The 21357-nt window shown below is 33.9% G+C and overlaps 1 protein-coding gene across 12 annotated transcripts in view; it reads right to left on the bottom strand.

Moving 5' to 3' along the window:
* Window positions 1-1587: 1587 nt before the first annotated feature.
* Window positions 1588-21357, bottom strand: part of LOC127860609 (uncharacterized) — a 32151-nt gene continuing 12381 nt past the window's right edge. For 3 of the 12 annotated variants that reach the window (XM_052398814.1, XM_052398813.1, XM_052398805.1), the window contains 12 exons: window positions 20914-21099; window positions 19574-19669; window positions 18621-18716; window positions 14917-15012; window positions 11077-11280; window positions 8127-8240; window positions 7879-7906; window positions 7685-7719; window positions 7410-7495; window positions 4952-5387; window positions 4365-4401; window positions 1588-4202 (listed from right to left, as the gene is read on the bottom strand). In XM_052398814.1, coding sequence (XP_052254774.1) covers window positions 4953-5387; window positions 7410-7495; window positions 7685-7719; window positions 7879-7906; window positions 8127-8240; window positions 11077-11280; window positions 14917-15012; window positions 18621-18716; window positions 19574-19669; window positions 20914-21099 — 1376 coding nt within the window. In that variant the 3' untranslated portion in view covers window positions 1588-4202; window positions 4365-4401; window position 4952. Of the gene's footprint in view, window positions 4203-4364; window positions 4402-4911; window positions 5388-7409; window positions 7496-7684; window positions 7720-7878; window positions 7907-8126; window positions 8241-11076; window positions 11281-14916; window positions 15013-18620; window positions 18717-19573; window positions 19670-20913; window positions 21100-21357 lie in introns of all 12 variants that reach the window. The other 9 variants (XM_052398812.1, XM_052398816.1, XM_052398808.1 and 6 more) reach the window with 9 other exon arrangements.

Here is a 21357-nt window from a genome sequence, read left to right as displayed (position 1 = left end):
CTCCTACACTATTAGCATTAGAACCTTGAAACTTACACACATGGTAGCTATGAGCATATGTACGACGATGCACTATTTGAAATTTTGATCTGACCCCTGGGTTAAAAGTTATGGGGTACAATTGGGTAAAATAAGGACATTTTCACTCATTTTACTAACAACATGCGACGCAAATGCTGCTAACTTTTGACCCAGGGGTTAGATCATAATTCCAAATAGTGTAGGAGGAGATAGTGGCCGACCACGCCCACACACAATTTTGTTTTATCATAACTTCTTCATTTATTCAGCAATTGACTTCAAATTAATACTGAACAACTCTTATGACAACACGGTCTATCTCGACCATCCATGTCCACATTACCAACCCCGGGGCACCACCAACATAGGCATTGACCACCCAAAATTGCCGTTTAATATAACATCTATGCGGCGTGGGGATACCAGTCGGCCTATGCCCCGCAACTTCTAGTTTATGTGAAAGAAGCAAACACATTCGGTTGAAGGTGAGTTGCTCACATTTTGATGCAAACGCTCATATCATATTTGTTTATATATGGACCGGGCTCTGTGAAATAGAGGGATAATGCACGTGCAGTCCGCACAGGTTAATCAGGGACGGCATTTGCCGCCTAAAATTTATTGTTGCTAAGAAGAGACTTTCTTGAAACGAAAACTATCATGAAAGGGGAAAGTGTCGTCCCTGATTAGCCTGTGCGGAATGCACAGGCTAATCTGTGACGACACTTAACGCACATACATTAAACCCCTTTTTAACAGAGCACGGTTCATAGTATATATTTAATACTCTGTTGACATGTAATTGTGTATGAGTCTTTTTCTAATTTATTTCAGTCGCTTGTGTACAAGTAATTCATCGATGCTTTAATACAACTACACTATATCGTGTTTGAGTCCAACGCCATTTCGTAATAAACTAAATAATGTCTTCAACGGTCTTGAGTTATAACATAATTATTTATAATAAATCGTGCAACCTTCGCAAGATGACATACACCCACACTGAATGTTTATCGCACTGGGAAATACCAGGAAATATAATGTGGAGCAATACTAATATACCACTAAGATTAATTGGAGAACGATGGATAATCTTATTAAATAATACAATTCACTTGAAGCGAGTTATGCATAATACTTAAGCCTAGTGAAGCGGTATAAACAACTAAATTGTGACTCATTTCAGACACCAGAAAACATAGTTAAACGAGTTAAAATACATTTAAAGTAACCTGTATTGAAACGTCGTTTTGTACCGGTTTTGTTGTAATTCTTAATAAAAATACTTTAACAACAGTCACATGTCTATTGATAGAAATCCCGCTCTCAGGACATTTATTCTGCAGGTTTCATGTATGCTAATAATTAAAAATGCTTCATAACATATACATGCCGGAATCGAATCAAAACTCACAGAACCGAGTTATCGTCTTCATTATGTTAATGGATATAAAAGTAACTTAAAATCAGTGCATATGCTGGTTGTGTGGCGGATACAATTTACAATGAAATTATGTGTATTTTATCTCAGTTTTTGAGGGCCATGTTGTAAATAAAACACATACATAGCAGAAAGAACGTTTATTAGAATGGATGAATTCGATTTCAGTCTTCCATGTCTGAACGCAAATACCTACAGAGACAGTTCTATGTGTTCTGTTCTCTATACGTATTCGGAGGTTCAAGTACAGACTACATTACAAAGCAAGTATTTTATTGTACGTACACGTATAAAAACACTGTTTGTAGTGTTAAAACAAGTCATTAAAAAAGAATTGAAGGAATGACTCTTTTTTACAAATAATATTATTTTTTTGTTGAATATATCTTAGTGTAGATAGAGACATGTGATTACGCATCAGTATACTGACGACCAAAACATAAGAAATAAAACCAAATAAAGTTGTTGTTCTTTAGGTATCAAACCAAATAGAGTCGTTGTTCTTTAGGAATCAAACCAAATAAGAGTTGTTGTTCTTTAGGAATCAAGCCAAATATAGTTTTTGTTCTTACAGAATCACACAAAATAAATAAGTCGGTAGTATGAAATCAAACCAACCAAAGTAATTGATTTGATCGCGCGAGATTACACATATTGCGTAATAGTCTATACTGCCAATCTCAATTAATACCTTGTCGGTATAGGGACATAAACAATAAAATGGTTCTCACGTATTTGTCAGAATAATTAACAGAATTTTCATTGATAAATGACCATTGAACAAAAAATTGCACCATTGTATTAAGCACAAACTTATTAACAAATAAAGTGAAGGAAGCCTAAATATATATCTACAGCTTTCAAAGATCTAAACACCAACTAAAAACATATATCACCGGTTTAAAAGACAAGTAAAGACATGTTGTTCGAACGCCTATAAACACATTTAATACAGTCTGTTATTTTCATATCTTGCTATGCACTACTTAGTTAATATATAACTAAGATATAACCTTTCATCAGCAAAGGGACGTTTCTACCAGAATGAAAAATGACAAAATGATAAGCATAACACGTGTCCTGTTCGCTACGTCCCTTAATGTTTACAACTCAATTTGTTCTATGACAGATCATATTTTCCCTTGAATTATAACAATAAAGCGCTAAAAAGTAGTTTGAAATGAACAACAACAACGAACACTTAAAAACAAACTTATCTAAAAATAAAAATATGTATGATGTTATCCCTCAAATTAAAAAGTCATAAATACGTTCATTAAATTAATAAAAATGCCTATGTGGTAGATTACTTAATATAAAGTCATTGTTTGTTGTTAATTATTATCGTTTGCTCTTTGTGTTGGAAAAAAACTTTCAATCGTTACTGTGGGCTTGCATTAAAGGGAGTTAAGAAGCAATTTGCTCTCAATATGTGTAACTGTTCTTCAAAAACTTTGTTTGCAGTACCACAACTTCAAAAAGGATTTTTAGTTAACCTTCCGTTTATATGCATGGAGAAAAAATGCCGATTCCCCTCTTTTAGGCGCTTCATTATATGGTCTAATCTTCAAATGATCTTAATCATAGAATGAACTAAGTCAGAACGTTTTTTGTTATGGACAACATGAAATAAAGATAGATATATCTTATGTGACTAAAAAGGCAATATATACCCATGCTTTCAATACACACATAAGACATACATTCTATTAACGGCTAATAATGAAGTATACATGTTATATATCACATTAAACATGTATGATGTAAATATTTTAGGTAACATGTCTAGTGAATAAATAATATAACATTAACGTATAATGCCTGTTTCAGAATTTTTACTTTATTATCATGTTTCAGGAGAAAAATGGCAATTAAAATCGATACAAAATATGCGTGATAAAATAAAACCATAGATATATTTTGAATAAATACAAAATCGAATACATTATATGACCGGCTAATAATAATTAATACATGTTATATATCAATAATATATTAATGAAGTAAATATTTTAGGTACAAAAAGTAGAGTTTACATGCCCAAGTGAATACATGGTAGGGCATTTACGTATAATGCCTTTTTGCAGAATTTATATATGTTGAAGAAGAAATATGACAATGGCAATCGATACAAAAAATATTAGTGAGAAAATAACAACATAGATATATTTTGAATATTTACAAAAATAACACATACTTAAGGTTTCTATATGTACAATTAGCTATAAAGGAGAATTTTATGAGGAAAAACAATAAGAAGAAAACATACCAACAGCAATTAGAAAAATACAATTTGTAAGAGTTGAATAGCTCTACACGTTTGTAATATCATGATTAACGTACATTATTACATGGTATTTGTGTTTCTAAGTTACAGTATTCACATATTTACATAGTAATTACGCACAATGCGTTTAAGCCTTTTTAATAACTTTTGACGTTTTTTTGCGAAATTAGGTTTTAAGTAAACAATATTCATGCCCATTTGCTTTTCAAAGTTTACATTTCACGTAGGAGTACGTGGTGTGTAACCTAACTCTCATGACTTTATTAACCTGCGTTATCATTTTGCCAATACGTGTTTGTGTCGTATTTCCGTTATGTGATCGATTTCAGATGCAATTTGTTTGTGGGGTTGAGGGGGTCGAATGTTGAAAGGATGAGTCACCGTCATGGGGAATGAGCTGCGCTGGATTACATCCTGGTAAGTTTTATCTGTCGAAGCGTAGTTCGTTCCAACCTATCACGATAACCAAAAATGTTATGTTGATACAGAATCAGCCATGAACACATGTCATGTGGTTGTTATTATACCGATTCATGAGTACATATTAGTAGTTTATCATATTTGAAAACGAAATATTAGATCGTTGCAAGCGATGAAACAACTGAATGTAACTACCTCAATATACGTTACACACGTCATTCTGTTCTTCATTCTTCATAAACGTTTGGAAAGAATACAGATACAAAATATGATTGATCAAAAAATAGTTTGTATGTACCTTTTAATTGTGTTAATAAGATTGAGTAAATAGTATTGATTATAATTAAAATTTTCACTTTACTTGTAGAAAGAAGCCGCATAGAATAAAAATGTAAACACCAAGTCTAAAATAAAATGTATACGCAGTGGTAAAGCGTTCCCAATATGTAGTTATTTAATTATTGCATGAAATATAGCAATTGGCTATTCCGATGCGGTTTCTATTTTCTTAACGCCGGGACCCAACAGTGACGATTAAACAACTGAGCTTTCTGAGCTGCTGGTTCCGCGCACTCTACATTAAACACGTCCGAGGGAATTAAACTGTAGCTACAAACTTTCTGAACGAGTTAAAAAAAGAATTAAATTGCCTTATCATATGTTTCGATATTTGCAAAATAAGCTTAATTTGGTTTTGAGCATTTCAACATCTTATCATACATAGTTAAAACTTAAACCACACCACATCTATGCCTGTTTGGAATCGTTGATTAAATGTGTACCTTATTTAACAAAAAAAGACGACATTGTGGCCTCGAATTCGGTATTTGTTTTCCCTGTACCATCATATTCCGACACGTCGACATCTTCGTATTGTGGGTCCCCTGGATCGTCATTTTCCGACATTGTGGCCTCGAATTCGGTATTTGTCTTCCATGTATAGTCATTTTCCGACACTTCAACATCATCGTATTGTGTGTCCCCTGGATCGTCACTTTCCGGATTGTCGTGATTGTTCTCTTGTCTTTCGGTCACTTCAGATTGTGTATCAACTGGAGTGTCACTCTCGGCTATTCGACCAATGACATAAGACGTTTCTATTGAAATGAAGCTGGGTTCCACCACGTCACTCTTAGCTATTCGACCAATTACATAAGATGTTTCTATTGACATGAAGCTAGGTTCCAACAAGGCAGTGTACATATGCTTTTCTGGTATCTGTGGATTAATTCAAAGGTATTATAGGAATATTTAAACTCCAGAGGCGCCGCTAGAGGAAACATTTTGTTCACCCACAAGGCCACTCCAAATTGATATGTTGGTCTACGGAATTGTTTTGAAAACAAGTTGAAGAGGGGAGAGAATTTTTTTTTAACAGGAAAATTCTCGAGAGAGCGAAGAGCGAAGAATAAAAAAAATCAAATTTCGATAGAAAACATTTGCATTATCAAGAAATACAGGTTTAAACAGCTATATTTTACATTCAAATCAATTCTTATGAAAAGAATATTTATCGACCTCATATGTATAGAAGTAAGTAGTGTATGATATTTGACCACGAAATATACATGTAACCATATCATTTAAGTGAGGGACACATGTCTACCTACTGCTGCTTATATTTCTTTGAAGTTTTAAACAGTGAAAGTTGTGAAAAGGTATACCATGTTGCAAGCTTTGAAAAGGTATATTATGTTGCAATAACACTTGAAGAGGGACAATCATCAAAATGATAATGACAGACAGTCGGACAAATGCCATGCATTAAATTCATTGTCGCTACCTTATTTTAAAAGGCGCATATCGATGGTTAGTACGGCATGTATTTTTTCTGAAATAAATGTATACATTACAAAGAACTTATTTGATGTTTCTGAAATACACGGACCTAGTTGTTAAACATGTTCTGTCAACCATGTATTTTAAAAATTATAAAACATTGTGCCTATGAAACTTTTAGAACCAGCATTTAATGATTTTATGTTTATTTTGTGTTCACTTAAAATTGTGTTATAGGAAAAATGTGCCTATATATAGGAAAATATGCCCATTGAATGTAGAAAAAGTATTTAAAAAATCTTACGTTATGTGTCCCGATGTTGTTTGAAAATTGAATATGCTTCAACCGTATATGTTGATAGTTGCATGTTCGAACGTGAACAAACAAATTCTAATACGTCACAGAACGCAGAAGATGTGTTTATATTATTAAGGGTTGACTGCAGCAACTTGTCACCGCAATTTTTTAAAACGGTCACGACAGCGAAACATGTACTGGTCGTCTCGATCGAATTTTTTAGCGTCTGCAGTTATCGATTAAAAGGGTTACGAAACACTATATTTGGCATTCGTATTCAGCGTCAAAATCGTTTCTACTAAATCGCGTTTTCTGTGTTTTTTTCACAATTTAAAAAAACAAACATGCGCTATGGCTACAAAAGGACACAAACATGTGTGCTCGCGGTGAAAAAAATATTTTTTTCCATTTTGAAAAAATAGATGCGGCAAATCCGACGACCAACATATCAATTTGGAGTGGCCCTAGGGGTTTATTCATGGCGTATCATAATTTGCATGTACAACACAGACAAGAAACACAACAAAACACAAGGAAAACATTAAGTATATCTTGGTACCATGCCTTTGCCAGATCAATTGAATCAGTTTAGTCTGCAAACACGTGCAACTCAAATTAAACAATAAATAAGGGGAACTAAAACGCATTCAATACGATTACCATTTCATTACTCTATGGTAGGAAGGAGACCAGTCAACAGAGTTACAACTTATTGAGGTCGCAAAATAAGTAACACCTGTATGTTTGTAAGTTTAAAATTGATTGCTTTTCAAGTTGTTATAATACACTGTTTCAACTGTTAAAGTATAATTACATTAAATGCCGTATTAAGCAGCGATATAAACATACGTTAATAGAGGCTATATTACGCGAAACACTGCTTTAAATTTCGAGCGAATACATTTATCATTACTAGGGTCAAACGCGGTTAACGGACAGGATATTTCAATATATTAAGTTATAATATACATTTGTTAATAAAAGGAATGCCAGTTTAACTTGTGAAAGTACGTTCTGTCTTTCTAAGTCAAATTTTAATTTCAGTTATGTGTTAAATTTGCAGTTCAAATATTGGACCAGAAAAGAACTGAACTAAACCGTATTTGTACCATAGGAACATCCATACATATCAAAGCCAGCCAACTAGAAGCATATCAACAAACCTGGAGTGAGGTGTACGGTGTTGCCTCACGCCCTGTTATATCGTCGGAAATGACATCATTCTCAACGATGTTGACGTAGTAACCTTCTGCAAATAGGTCAAATATACCAGGATCACTTCGAATGCGTTGAAAAGTATACAACACGTCATATGTGTTAATGCGTTTGGTTTGTGTAAAAACAGTGTTAATACAGTTGGGTGTATAACGTTTTTGTAAGCGAATAAGCTGCATATACAGCATATACCGTATACATTGTATTATATAAAATAACTCACCCTGCGGAATATTCAAGGGCTGTATAAGTTCGTTCCTAAAAAGAAACAACGCAGTTACCAATATATTTATTAGCTTCAGATTTATATTAATACCGTTGATTTCAATTCAATTAAACCGTTTTATTGTCAGACTTATTTAATTAAAAGTCTAGACATTACTAAAAATTAATATTTATAATACGTATAATACTTACTTTTGAAAGGTTTTTCTAATGTTGTTGCCTGTATTTGGAGTGAAAACATGTTTCGTTACTAAACCAAACGAAATAGCATACATATTGTTGCAACTTGTGTAATATATATGACTTATAAGGACTGATTTGTTTTGAAAAATATATGTGGTTACTGCAATAGTCCAATGGAATAATATGTTTTGACAACATGTTTTATAACATATTTTAGTAAAAGATCTGCATATGAACAAGTATGAAATGTTGCTAACCGCGTTTCCTCTTGATACATATACAGGCGACGATGAAGATAAGTGCAGCCAGACAGGAGCCAATTGTTGTTGCAACCCATAAAAGTGTTGACGATTTCATAGCATCTTCTTTGGCTATAACAGAAATAAATCAACGTAACAAATATGTTAATATGGAATCCCTACTAAAGCATGTGTGTTTTAATGCAAACGAATATGTAATATGGAATACCTTTTAAAACATCTGTTCTTTAATGCAAAAAAAATGGTATTATGAAAGACAAACCTTTACTTTATCTTGCATTTGGAATACATACATATTTATTTACACATGTTACAGATAATGTTTATATTTAGTTAAGTGTTATTATCATAAATACGTCTTATATTAATAGTTTTATGTACGTTCTAATTACAAATGATTCTGACAGGAACGTGTTGTCGATTGGAACTTAATACACTATTATGATGTATTCTTCCTATCAACAACGCGTGGTGTGTAATCTTGCCCTATGAGTCTCATGGCAAACATGGGTTTTATTTGAAACATAATATCAACACAAGTCTATTCAAAGCATATTTGTGGGGTCACAACCGGCAATCACATGGTCAAATAATCTAATTCACAAATATATGTAAAGCAACATGTATTTTAGAATCTTCTTTTCTTTAACAACAGGGCCTAGAGTTAAGATATCCGGATTGTCAAAATATATCATTTTGCTCAGGGGTTAATACAGGCCACTGGTGTCAAAGACAGTTGATCAATTACCTTAAATATTGAATGCGATAATGCTATTTTACGGTTTGTATCCAGTCTCTTAATGCCAAACGTTCTTTATGGCCGGAATGCTCCGAAACCCGAAAAGAGATTATCCGGTTTAATTTTTTTTCCATATGCAGTATACCTTTGAAATCCCCGGTTTACCGGACTTTCTGCGTGTGCACGTAATACGATTATTAAAGACACCAATATGACACAATATAAAGACTTGCGATCTCTGCATAGTCAATCGCTAATAATATCCACGATAATTTTGGTTTTTACTTTTGTTTTAATTCAATGGTGTTGATGCCATACTTAATAAGCAAATTCATTTATTTGCAAATTTATTTGCAAACTAGCACATACATTTGCCAATTTTTATTACAATTGTGATCGAAAAATATGTATTTAAATAAAACCATTCGAATGGGTATATGATATTCGTCATATTCACATTCGATTGCAGCAAATTCAGTAGAGGAGGCAATCTGGAAAATAATGTTTAAGTATAAACCGTGTTCAATATAACTTAATAAAACTGTCGTTATTCGTATGCTTATGCCATGTGTTAGTTATGTATAAACCATTCTCTAAACGCTGCATTGACATCTTATACTTTGCAGTTGTTTCTGATTTCCTATGTTCAGTTGGATTTGCCATTTATATTCAGTTCACACCCGAAGTCCCGAAGGTAAATAACCTAACGTGTGGATTTAAAGAATGACATTTGTTAGTTATTTACTAAACAATTTTGTTTCAAACATGTGGCCCATGATGTTTGGTAAGTTTTACCCAAAGGCATGCTTTCAACAAACTTTATAGAGAACTATTATAAAAAGCTTAACACCAAATACTTTACTCTTTATCCTTGCAGTTTAAGACGAAGACATTTAAAGTTGTGTCCTTATATATCTATTTAAAAATGTGACTTATTAGGCGTGTCCAGTTTAGAACATAAACAACATAAAGATATTACAAAAACAATATTTCACCATGACCGTTGCGGTTTGAGACAAAATATTTTACAAGTTATTTACTGTATAAATCTCTATACATCCAGCGACCATGGGGAGTGTTACTTTTTTGCCCAAGGATAATAACTTCATAAAACTTTGTACAGCTTCTCTATCTGCTGTTCCTAATTTGGATTTATAGTTTTAGGGAATGATGTGTTAGTACTTGTTTACTACATACATGCACGTCTATATAAATCAGAAGATCCCAAGGGTTTGATCAGTTTTGACCCTAGAATCACGACATAACAAAATAGAAGGACTCAAAAAATGTTGCACACCAACTATTCAACTCAGGGTCCTTGCGGTTTAAGAGGCGACTTTTAAAGTTATTTTCTACGCAAGTCTACATAAATCATGTGTCATCTGGCAAGTTTTAATCCCAGCTGCATAATCTGAACAATATCTGCAGAGTACATTTGGACCATGTATCATAACAAATACATGTACTTAACCACTGGCCTTTAGGGTTTCAGAGGAAATTATTGTACGGTTATTTACTATATAAGTCTGTTAATAATACTGTTAATCAGGTACCCCGTTAGGGGCCATTATACACCTCCTCATGTGCATAATTTGAACAATGATTGTAGAAGAGCACCGACGATGGTGAACACTAACTATTGAATCTCTGAGAAATGCTGTTTCACAGAAGTTAAAGTATAAAAATATTTTTAGCTCCGGTGACCTACATATGCAGCGGACCGAAACGGTTTGAATCACCATGAAAGCAGTTCATCCCATGATCATTTAAGTGAAGTTCCGTTTATATATACTCATCGATTAAAGAGCAGAAGTCGTTGGAAGAAAAAAAAAAGAATGCACACATGCATTCACGCACTGACGGACATCTCGATATAGGTACTTAATGAGTCAAGAGGCAACGGTTCACCAACTGTGCATATTCTGCATACGTATTCCTTTTCTATTCACATAATTATTACAATTCAGTAATCTATAGGCTTAGTAAGTTTACACGACACAGCATTAAAATGACCTGTCAATAAAATCATTGGAATTTTAACCAAAATAAATTCAAATACAAAATACACTAAATTGCTTTTGGTTCTTATTCATGAGAACCCATTTTACATGCATTAATTAATTAATTTTAGAACTTGTTATTGAGCTATGGCGTTTGGTTGAGGGATTGGGTATGCATAGCCTAATATGCAAAAGGCGAGCTATTTACTTTTACGGTCGCTGTTCAAATCAGACGATTTGTTTGTTGCGCTATAGGTAAAGTCAACGCCATCGTTAGTATCCGACGTAAATAGTGACGTCACAAACTCTGAAATACCCGCTGTTGGTGTCACGGATGTGCTCGGTGACGTCGGGTCGTTGTTTTGCCCCTCCGTCTCGTTTCCCGTGTATGTTATGGTGTCATGAACAATGCCTGAAAAAGGTTAACGAACAATTTAAGCATGATTATGTTTTTTCGATAGACTAGTTAAATGTAGAATTAATTTTCATAATAATCAAAACTAAAAACAACCACTTACACAACCACTTCATCATCATCATCATCATCATCATCATCATCATTATCATCATCATCGTCATCATCATCATCATCATCATCATCATCATCATCATTATCATCATCATCATCATCATCAGCGTCATCATCAATAGGATAAACTAGTTTAATATAGACTTGTAAAGCAACATACCTTTTAAAATACTCATCTCTGAAACACCAATACATATATGAGGTTTTCGAAGAATTTTATAGTATCTATAAGGAACTGTTATGCCCAATGTGGGGCCAATTTTGACCCCAGACGTATTATACAAACAAAATTGGTAGATTACAACTATATAATGCTACATGCTCATCTGGACCTTGTAGTTGTCGAGAAATTAATTTGATATGTAATATTCTATAGCATTATTAATATTAAGTATGTGACTCCTGAGGCCTGACCATTTTGGATCCAAGGGATATTATATGAACCAACATATGGCTGTTAACAATCATACCGCAAAGCACACCAAATATACAGTCCATGTTCTATGTGGTTTCAGAGAGTAACCAAAGGATCATTTATGTTAAGTTTTGCTAAAATATGCAGGCGCTGCAGGAGATGGAAACCTTAGAACACAATTTCACGGACTCACGCAAGCATTCACGCACGGACTGAAGGACGACGAATATCACGGTATCCTAAATGCTTCCCAAGAGCACTTTGTGCTCAAATGAGACAAACACTTAGTAGAGGAACACTGTATGATATAAAACGTCAAATATTACACCTCTTGGCCTTTTTAAGAGACGATATTTGTATTTACAATTTAAATGTATCTTCATACAATATGTGACTCTGGGGCTATGCAGTTTGGAGGGGCACGATTCGTGGGAAATAATAAGACGATGTTACAGACCAAAATAATGCAACGCTGACCATTTAGAGATGTTTAAGGTTATTATATATATATATAAGCTTATGTAAATCACACGAACACAGCGGCGTTCCCAGTTGTGATCTTAGGACCATGATTTAAACTAAATGTGTACGAGAACTATGTTTTATGTCGCATACCGAATATCAAACGTTTATGTCGAGTCGTTTTAGAAAATAACATTTAATATTTTCTAGTTATTTACCAAACAATTTTGTCTAAAACATGTGACCTTTTTACCACAAGGCATGCTTTCAACAAACTTTACAGAGAACTACCATAACATTCTAAACAACAAATACTTAACTCCTGATCCTTGTGGTTTAAAGAAGAAGATATTTAAAGTTGTGTCCTTATTACATCTTTTTAAATAAGGTAACTTCTTATGCGTGTCCAGTTGAAACCCTAGAGGCAGCATTTTAACACATGTTTAATAGAAACACTACGATTTACACATAATATTACGTCACCCTGAACATTGCGGTTTCTAAGAATATGTTTTGTTTTGAGTTATTAACTACATACGTCATTAAAGACCATTTGACCTCTTGGGCTTGGTCAATTTCGCCCCAAGGGCGATTATTTTAGCAATCTGTGAACATAACAATAAGACGATATTACAAATACAATATTTAACCCTGTCCGTTGTGGATTTAGAAAAAAATATTTTAAAAGTTATTTACTTTATAAATGTGAATGTTGGCAGGGTAATAATTTCAACAAACGTTGTAGGATACATCTATTTGATGTTCATATCTGGGATTTGTGCGTTTAGGGTTTAATGCGTTTCAACTTATTTACAACATAAGTCTATATAAAGATACCAGGGGTCAGTTTTGACCCAGAAGCATGATATAACAAAGAAGAAGAACTCAATTAGTTGCACGCCAACTTTAAAACTCATGATACTTGCGATTTAAGAGGCGATTTAAAGAGCTCTATACTACGCAACTGTACATAAATCATGTGTCAACTGGGGTGTGGCCAGTGTTAACCACAGCCTCATAATTTGAACAATATTTGCAGAGAGCTACTGGACCATGTTACATAAAAAAATTAAACCACTGAACGTTAAGGTTTCAGAGGAAATTATTTCATAGTCTATAATTTACTAAATAATGCAATGTATAATGTATACTGTGTTAATCAGGTATCCCCGCGTAAGAACATTATACACCCCATGTGCATGATTTGAACACAAAATGTAGAAGAGCGCCCGACGATGGTGAACACTATACATTGAATCTCTGAGGATTGCGGTTTCGCATCAGTTTAATTATATATTTGTAGCTCCAGTGACCTACATATGCAGCGCATCGGAACTTTTTGAATTGCTGTGAAAACAGGTCACCACACAACCATTCCTGTGAATTTGTGTTCAAATCTGCTTATCGATGAAGGAGCAGGTGTCGTTCGAACAAAAAATAAACGTATGCACACATGCAATCACGAACTGACGGACGACGGATTTCTCGATATAAGCACTTTATGTGCTTAGAGGCAACGGTGCATAAACGGTGCATATGTTGCATATCCATTTTCTAATATATTCACATAATGTATAAAGATATAACGCATTATCATGTTTGTTAAGTTTTGTTAAAATCTGTCAGCGGTTCAGAAGGAGGAAAACGTAGAACAAAATTTCACGGGCTCACGCAAGCATTCATGCACGGACTGACGGACGACGAATATCACGGTATCCTAAATGCTTCCCAAAAGCACTTAGTGCTCAAACCTATTGTTTTATAACCATTTTAAGAGACGATCTTTTTTATTTACAATAAAGATATATCAATATAGATGTATCTTCACCTCAATGCAGTAATTTGCATGATTTGAACACAATATTTGTAAAGGAACACCAGACGTTGTTCATATTAAATATTCAAACTCTGAGCCCTGCGTGTTCACAAAATATATGTTTTAATTTAACCCAAACGGATTTTAAGTGTACCCAATATTACATATATTTTGAGCTCCGGTGTCCCTCATATGCAGATGATCGGAGCCATTTAAATTAAATTAAAGAAGATCAACAGAGGATCAATCATGTGAAGTTTTGTTCCAATATGTCAATCGGTTTAGGAGCAGATATTGTTGAAAAAATAAAAGGACGCATACATCCACTCACGCACTGACGGACGACTGATTATATGATATCCTAAAAACTAACCAAAAGTAATTTAAGAGCTGACGAAAGCTTGAAACGGTGCATTATAGAACATATTCTGCAAACCATTTCATTAAATATTGTCATTGTGTACATGCGTGTGTATTTGCCTAATAAGTGTATACGACATATAATTTAAATTCCTTGGCAATTAAATCATCGGACTTCATACCAAAAACAATCAAAATAAAACATATTCTTAATTGCTTTTGGTTCTTTTCTTCTGAGAACATTTTTTTAATGCATTGATTAATTAATCATGGAACTTGATATTGTGGGAAGGTGTTAGCATTGTGGACGGGGTATGTATGCCTAAATCCACACACATTGAGCTATTTACTTTTAGGGTCGCGGTTTGAATTGTGCAAATCAAACGGAGTGTTTGCTGCACTTGTGGTTAAATCAATGCCAATTTAGGTTCCGACAAACTTAGTGACGTAACAAACTCTGAGGTACCTGCTGATGATGTCAGGGGTGTGCTAGATGACGTCAGATCGAACTTTGGCACTCTCGACTCGCGTTCGATGTATTGTAAAGTGTCGTGAACAGTTACTGAAAAGGTGATTAAACCATTTTATCTTCATGCTTTTTGTCAATATACCCTTAATGTAGTTTGTTTACAGTAAAAACATATATCTGAATATAAACACATTCATAATACACAACTTGTTTCTTACTTTGATTAAAATGTTAAATTAAGAAATCTTCAAAATATCTTCCAGTTTAAGCAACATTCTTTCTTCATGTGGACGATATTATGCAAACTGATGAAAAACTCAACATGGAATACCAATTATGAAAATACTTTCAGAGTCATCACACATAAATAGGGTCATAATTGGTATGTAGAAAAATAACAATATTTACGTCTTAAATACAGTCAACATAGTACAATAATACAGTAAACGAACAAACACTCGATCACGCAAAGCTTAAAAAAGCATTCACCATCCCATTTTCAAAATAATCAGTTTATTTAGAAACCAAACTAAAATCATCATCATCCTCCTTCTCTTCCTTTTCCTTATCCTCCTCCTCATCCTCATTCCCCACTGCATCATCATCACCATCACCACCATCATCATCATCATCATCATCATCATCATCATCATCATCATCATCATCATCATCATCATCATCATCATCATCATCATCATCAGCATCATCATCATCATCATCATCAGTTTTGCTAAAATATGCAGGCGCTGCAGGAGATGGAAACCTTAGAACACAATTTCACGGACTCACGCAAGCATTCACGCACGGACTGAAGGACGACGAATATCACGGTATCCTAAATGCTTCCCAAGAGCACTTTGTGCTCAAATGAGACAAACACTTAGTAGAGGAACACTGTATGATATAAAACGTCAAATATTACACCTCTTGGCCTTTTTAAGAGACGATATTTGTATTTACAATTTAAATGTATCTTCATACAATATGTGACTCTGGGGCTATGCAGTTTGGAGGGGCACGATTCGTGGGAAATAATAAGACGATGTTACAGACCAAAATAATGCAACGCTGACCATTTAGAGATGTTTAAGGTTATTATATATATATATAAGCTTATGTAAATCACACGAACACAGCGGCGTTCCCAGTTGTGATCTTAGGACCATGATTTAAACTAAATGTGTACGAGAACTATGTTTTATGTCGCATACCGAATATCAAACGTTTATGTCGAGTCGTTTTAGAAAATAACATTTAATATTTTCTAGTTATTTACCAAACAATTTTGTCTAAAACATGTGACCTTTTTACCACAAGGCATGCTTTCAACAAACTTTACAGAGAACTACCATAACATTCTAAACAACAAATACTTAACTCCTGATCCTTGTGGTTTAAAGAAGAAGATATTTAAAGTTGTGTCCTTATTACATCTTTTTAAATAAGGTAACTTCTTATGCGTGTCCAGTTGAAACCCTAGAGGCAGCATTTTAACACATGTTTAATAGAAACACTACGATTTACACATAATATTACGTCACCCTGAACATTGCGGTTTCTAAGAATATGTTTTGTTTTGAGTTATTAACTACATACGTCATTAAAGACCATTTGACCTCTTGGGCTTGGTCAATTTCGCCCCAAGGGCGATTATTTTAGCAATCTGTGAACATAACAATAAGACGATATTACAAATACAATATTTAACCCTGTCCGTTGTGGATTTAGAAAAAAATATTTTAAAAGTTATTTACTTTATAAATGTGAATGTTGGCAGGGTAATAATTTCAACAAACGTTGTAGGATACATCTATTTGATGTTCATATCTGGGATTTGTGCGTTTAGGGTTTAATGCGTTTCAACTTATTTACTACATAAGTCTATATAAAGATACCAGGGGTCAGTTTTGACCCAGAAGCATGATATAACAAAGAAGAAGAACTCAATTAGTTGCACGCCAACTTTAAAACTCATGATACTTGCGATTTAAGAGGCGATTTAAAGAGCTCTATACTACGCAACTGTACATAAATCATGTGTCAACTGGGGTGTGGCCAGTGTTAACCACAGCCTCATAATTTGAACAATATTTGCAGAGAGCTACTGGACCATGTTACATAAAAAAATTAAACCACTGAACGTTAAGGTTTCAGAGGAAATTATTTCATAGTCTATAATTTACTAAATAATGCAATGTATAATGTATACTGTGTTAATCAGGTATCCCCGCGTAAGAACATTATACACCCCATGTGCATGATTTGAACACAAAATGTAGAAGAGCGCCCGACGATGGTGAACACTATACATTGAATCTCTGAGGATTGCGGTTTCGCATCAGTTTAATTATATATTTGTAGCTCCAGTGACCTACATATGCAGCGCATCGGAACTTTTTGAATTGCTGTGAAAACAGGTCACCACACAACCATTCCTGTGAATTTGTGTTCAAATCTGCTTATCGATGAAGGAGCAGGTGTCGTTCGAACAAAAAATAAACGTATGCACACATGCAATCACGAACTGACGGACGACGGATTTCTCGATATAAGCACTTTATGTGCTTAGAGGCAACGGTGCATAAACGGTGCATATGTTGCATATCCATTTTCTAATATATTCACATAATGTATAAAGATATAACGCATTATCATGTTTGTTAAGTTTTGTTAAAATCTGTCAGCGGTTCAGAAGGAGGAAAACGTAGAACAAAATTTCACGGGCTCACGCAAGCATTCATGCACGGACTGACGGACGACGAATATCACGGTATCCTAAATGCTTCCCAAAAGCACTTAGTGCTCAAACCTATTGTTTTATTAACCATTTTAAGAGACGATCTTTTTTATTTACAATAAAGATATATCAATATAGATGTATCTTCACCTCAATGCAGTAATTTGCATGATTTGAACACAATATTTGTAAAGGAACACCAGACGTTGTTCATATTAAATATTCAAACTCTGAGCCCTGCGTGTTCACAAAATATATGTTTTAATTTAACCCAAACGGATTTTAAGTGTACCCAATATTACATATATTTTGAGCTCCGGTGTCCCTCATATGCAGATGATCGGAGCCATTTAAATTAAATTAAAGAAGATCAACAGAGGATCAATCATGTGAAGTTTTGTTCCAATATGTCAATCGGTTTAGGAGCAGATATTGTTGAAAAAATAAAAGGACGCATACATCCACTCACGCACTGACGGACGACTGATTATATGATATCCTAAAAACTAACCAAAAGTAATTTAAGAGCTGACGAAAGCTTGAAACGGTGCATTATAGAACATATTCTGCAAACCATTTCATTAAATATTGTCATTGTGTACATGCGTGTGTATTTGCCTAATAAGTGTATACGACATATAATTTAAATTCCTTGGCAATTAAATCATCGGACTTCATACCAAAAACAATCAAAATAAAACATATTCTTAATTGCTTTTGGTTCTTTTCTTCTGAGAACATTTTTTTAATGCATTGATTAATTAATCATGGAACTTGATATTGTGGGAAGGTGTTAGCATTGTGGACGGGGTATGTATGCCTAAATCCACACACATTGAGCTATTTACTTTTAGGGTCGCGGTTTGAATTGTGCAAATCAAACGGAGTGTTTGCTGCACTTGTGGTTAAATCAATGCCAATTTAGGTTCCGACAAACTTAGTGACGTAACAAACTCTGAGGTACCTGCTGATGATGTCAGGGGTGTGCTAGATGACGTCAGATCAAACTTTGGCACTCTCGACTCGCGTTCGATGTATTGTAAAGTGTCGTGAACAGTTACTGAAAAGGTGATTAAACCATTTTATCTTCATGCTTTTTGTCAATATACCCTTAATGTAGTTTGTTTACAGTAAAAACATATATCTGAATATAAACACATTCATAATACACAACTTGTTTCTTACTTTGATTAAAATGTTAAATTAAGAAATCTTCAAAATATCTTCCAGTTTAAGCAACATTCTTTCTTCATGTGGACGATATTATGCAAACTGATGAAAAACTCAACATGGAATACCAATTATGAAAATACTTTCAGAGTCATCACACATAAATAGGGTCATAATTGGTATGTAGAAAAATAACAATATTTACGTCTTAAATACAGTCAACATAGTACAATAATACAGTAAACGAACAAACACTCGATCACGCAAAGCTTAAAAAAGCATTCACCATCCCATTTTCAAAATAATCAGTTTATTTAGAAACCAAACTAAAATCATCATCATCCTCCTTCTCTTCCTTTTCCTTATCCTCCTCCTCATCCTCATTCCCCACTGCATCATCATCACCATCACCACCATCATCATCATCATCATCATCATCATCATCATCATCATCATCATCATCATCATCATCATCATCATCATCATCATCATCATCATCATCATCATCAGCATCATCATCATCATCATCATCATCATCATCATCATCACGATCATACAAACATACACTTATTACCACTTAGCTTGAATATAAACAACTTTTCTCGTTCTCATGGACGTGCTGTTCTTTACCTACTCGGACAATCGTCCTGGTTCTTGAATTCCTAGGCATAGGGACTTTTAAACAAGTGTGTATCAGCCGATTTATAAACAAAGTTCAATCGATCATAATGAGTTATTTCTTCTTACCATTCACGCATGCATATGAATAGTTTTTGGTACAGGTATCTGGTACAAATTCGTTTCTGGTTTTGAGCACAAAACAATCCACTGAAAGGTATTCCGCTAGCAAAAACAAAAGTACGCAATCAGCAATAAAATAAGAAGTGGTATAACACGTATTTGACAAGTTGTTCGTGGATCATCGTTTTTTTGCAATCATATCTTAATAGAAATTGTCTAATGATTTAACACAAATACATTTGAAAAAAAAATAATTTTTTATTAGTTTTTTATATTATACAAAAAAGCAAAATAATATGTAAGACTACAAACTCATATAGCAATATTAACTATAGCGTTGTTATTATGGATAACCATCGACCGAAATCACAAGCGTGTTATCATTAAGGTTCGTAGTGGAACATAGCTGTTTATCTAGTAGAGCGCTTCTTTCAAATCGAAGATCTCAGTGGCCGAGGGTAAACGTTAAAGGTTTCGCTCCAGAAGTTCGAATCCGGATTGACGCATAAACGTTATTAAATGTGTTTTCGTGTTTTAATGAGTATTTTAGACTATTTCGAATATTTCAGTTTTTTAAACAATAATTAATATTTGTTCCAAAGCGAAATTATTGGACCGAGACACATTAAAGGAATCATTCTGCGGTTAACAGATTTCATCTATTTTCAACAACAAACACTGTTTAATTAATTTATGTAAGGAAACGATTAGCATACAATTTACTACTTTAACAACACATTACATACAGCTTGTTTACGAAGAGTTAAATGTTTAAAAAAACATCGAGCTTGAAATATGTTAAATGAATGTATGGTAGAACATAACAAATGTTTTTGTATTTCGGTCAATCATTATACGTGATATGATCATAATAATAATAAAATAAAATGTATTATTATGTTGGTGGTTATGGTAAGGCAAAGATAAAGCCGAAGTGAACGTTTTCTGATCACTGTTAACTCCGAAATGAGATCCATTTACTTATTACACGTAAAGTAAACAAGACTGTCTCAATATTTTTGCAATTTATTGAGAAACAAGTTGTATGTGTCTGTTCTGAGTAACAAACTAATTAACATTTCCCCTGTTGATCTCATGTGGACTTATAAACGACTGCTTGCAATCAATTAAGTTAAGTCACAATTGATGCTAAGTTGGAATGCGAGACCCTTCAAACGATAAAATCCGTCAATCGAATCACCTATTGTTTTATTTATTTTATTTTAACTTGCGAGATTCAAACTAACGACATACAGCACAATTTATACAGAGCTCTGAAAACTGAGCTTAACGGGCAGTTTGTTTATACCCACACTACATGAATCATGAATTACAAATATACTTACAGTTTATAAATGTCCCGACGTCTACATCTTGTATCCAATACATTTTAGAAGAAAGCTCTCTAAACATGTAAAAGTTGGTAAGAGTCACAATTGGCAAATCTATTTGTGATCCACTGCTTTGATTCTGACAATATTTGCGTCCTTCCTCAAACTGCATGTTTTTGGAATTACCAACGAAAGCTGTGCCTTATACGAGACATAAAACACTGTGTCAATTTAATCAGCAAAAAACAGTATTATTCTGTTATAACGAAATCACGCATCTGTACAGAGAGGTTACTTTTACACAGAAAAAGAAAAGATACATATGTGGCTAGGAATGAGATTTTAACCCTTTTGGCGCTGACGTCGTTTCCGAGAAAAATGACTTAAACTTGTGATTACCGTTTCGCGTACTTTGTCATCTAACTTCTTGTGATAAAACAATAGTTTTATTTTGAAGAA

This window comes from Dreissena polymorpha, chromosome 15 (genome assembly GCF_020536995.1).
Source record: "Dreissena polymorpha isolate Duluth1 chromosome 15, UMN_Dpol_1.0, whole genome shotgun sequence".
Taxonomy (NCBI): Eukaryota; Metazoa; Mollusca; class Bivalvia; order Myida; family Dreissenidae; genus Dreissena; species Dreissena polymorpha.
This window is presented reverse-complemented; position numbering and strand designations above follow the sequence as displayed.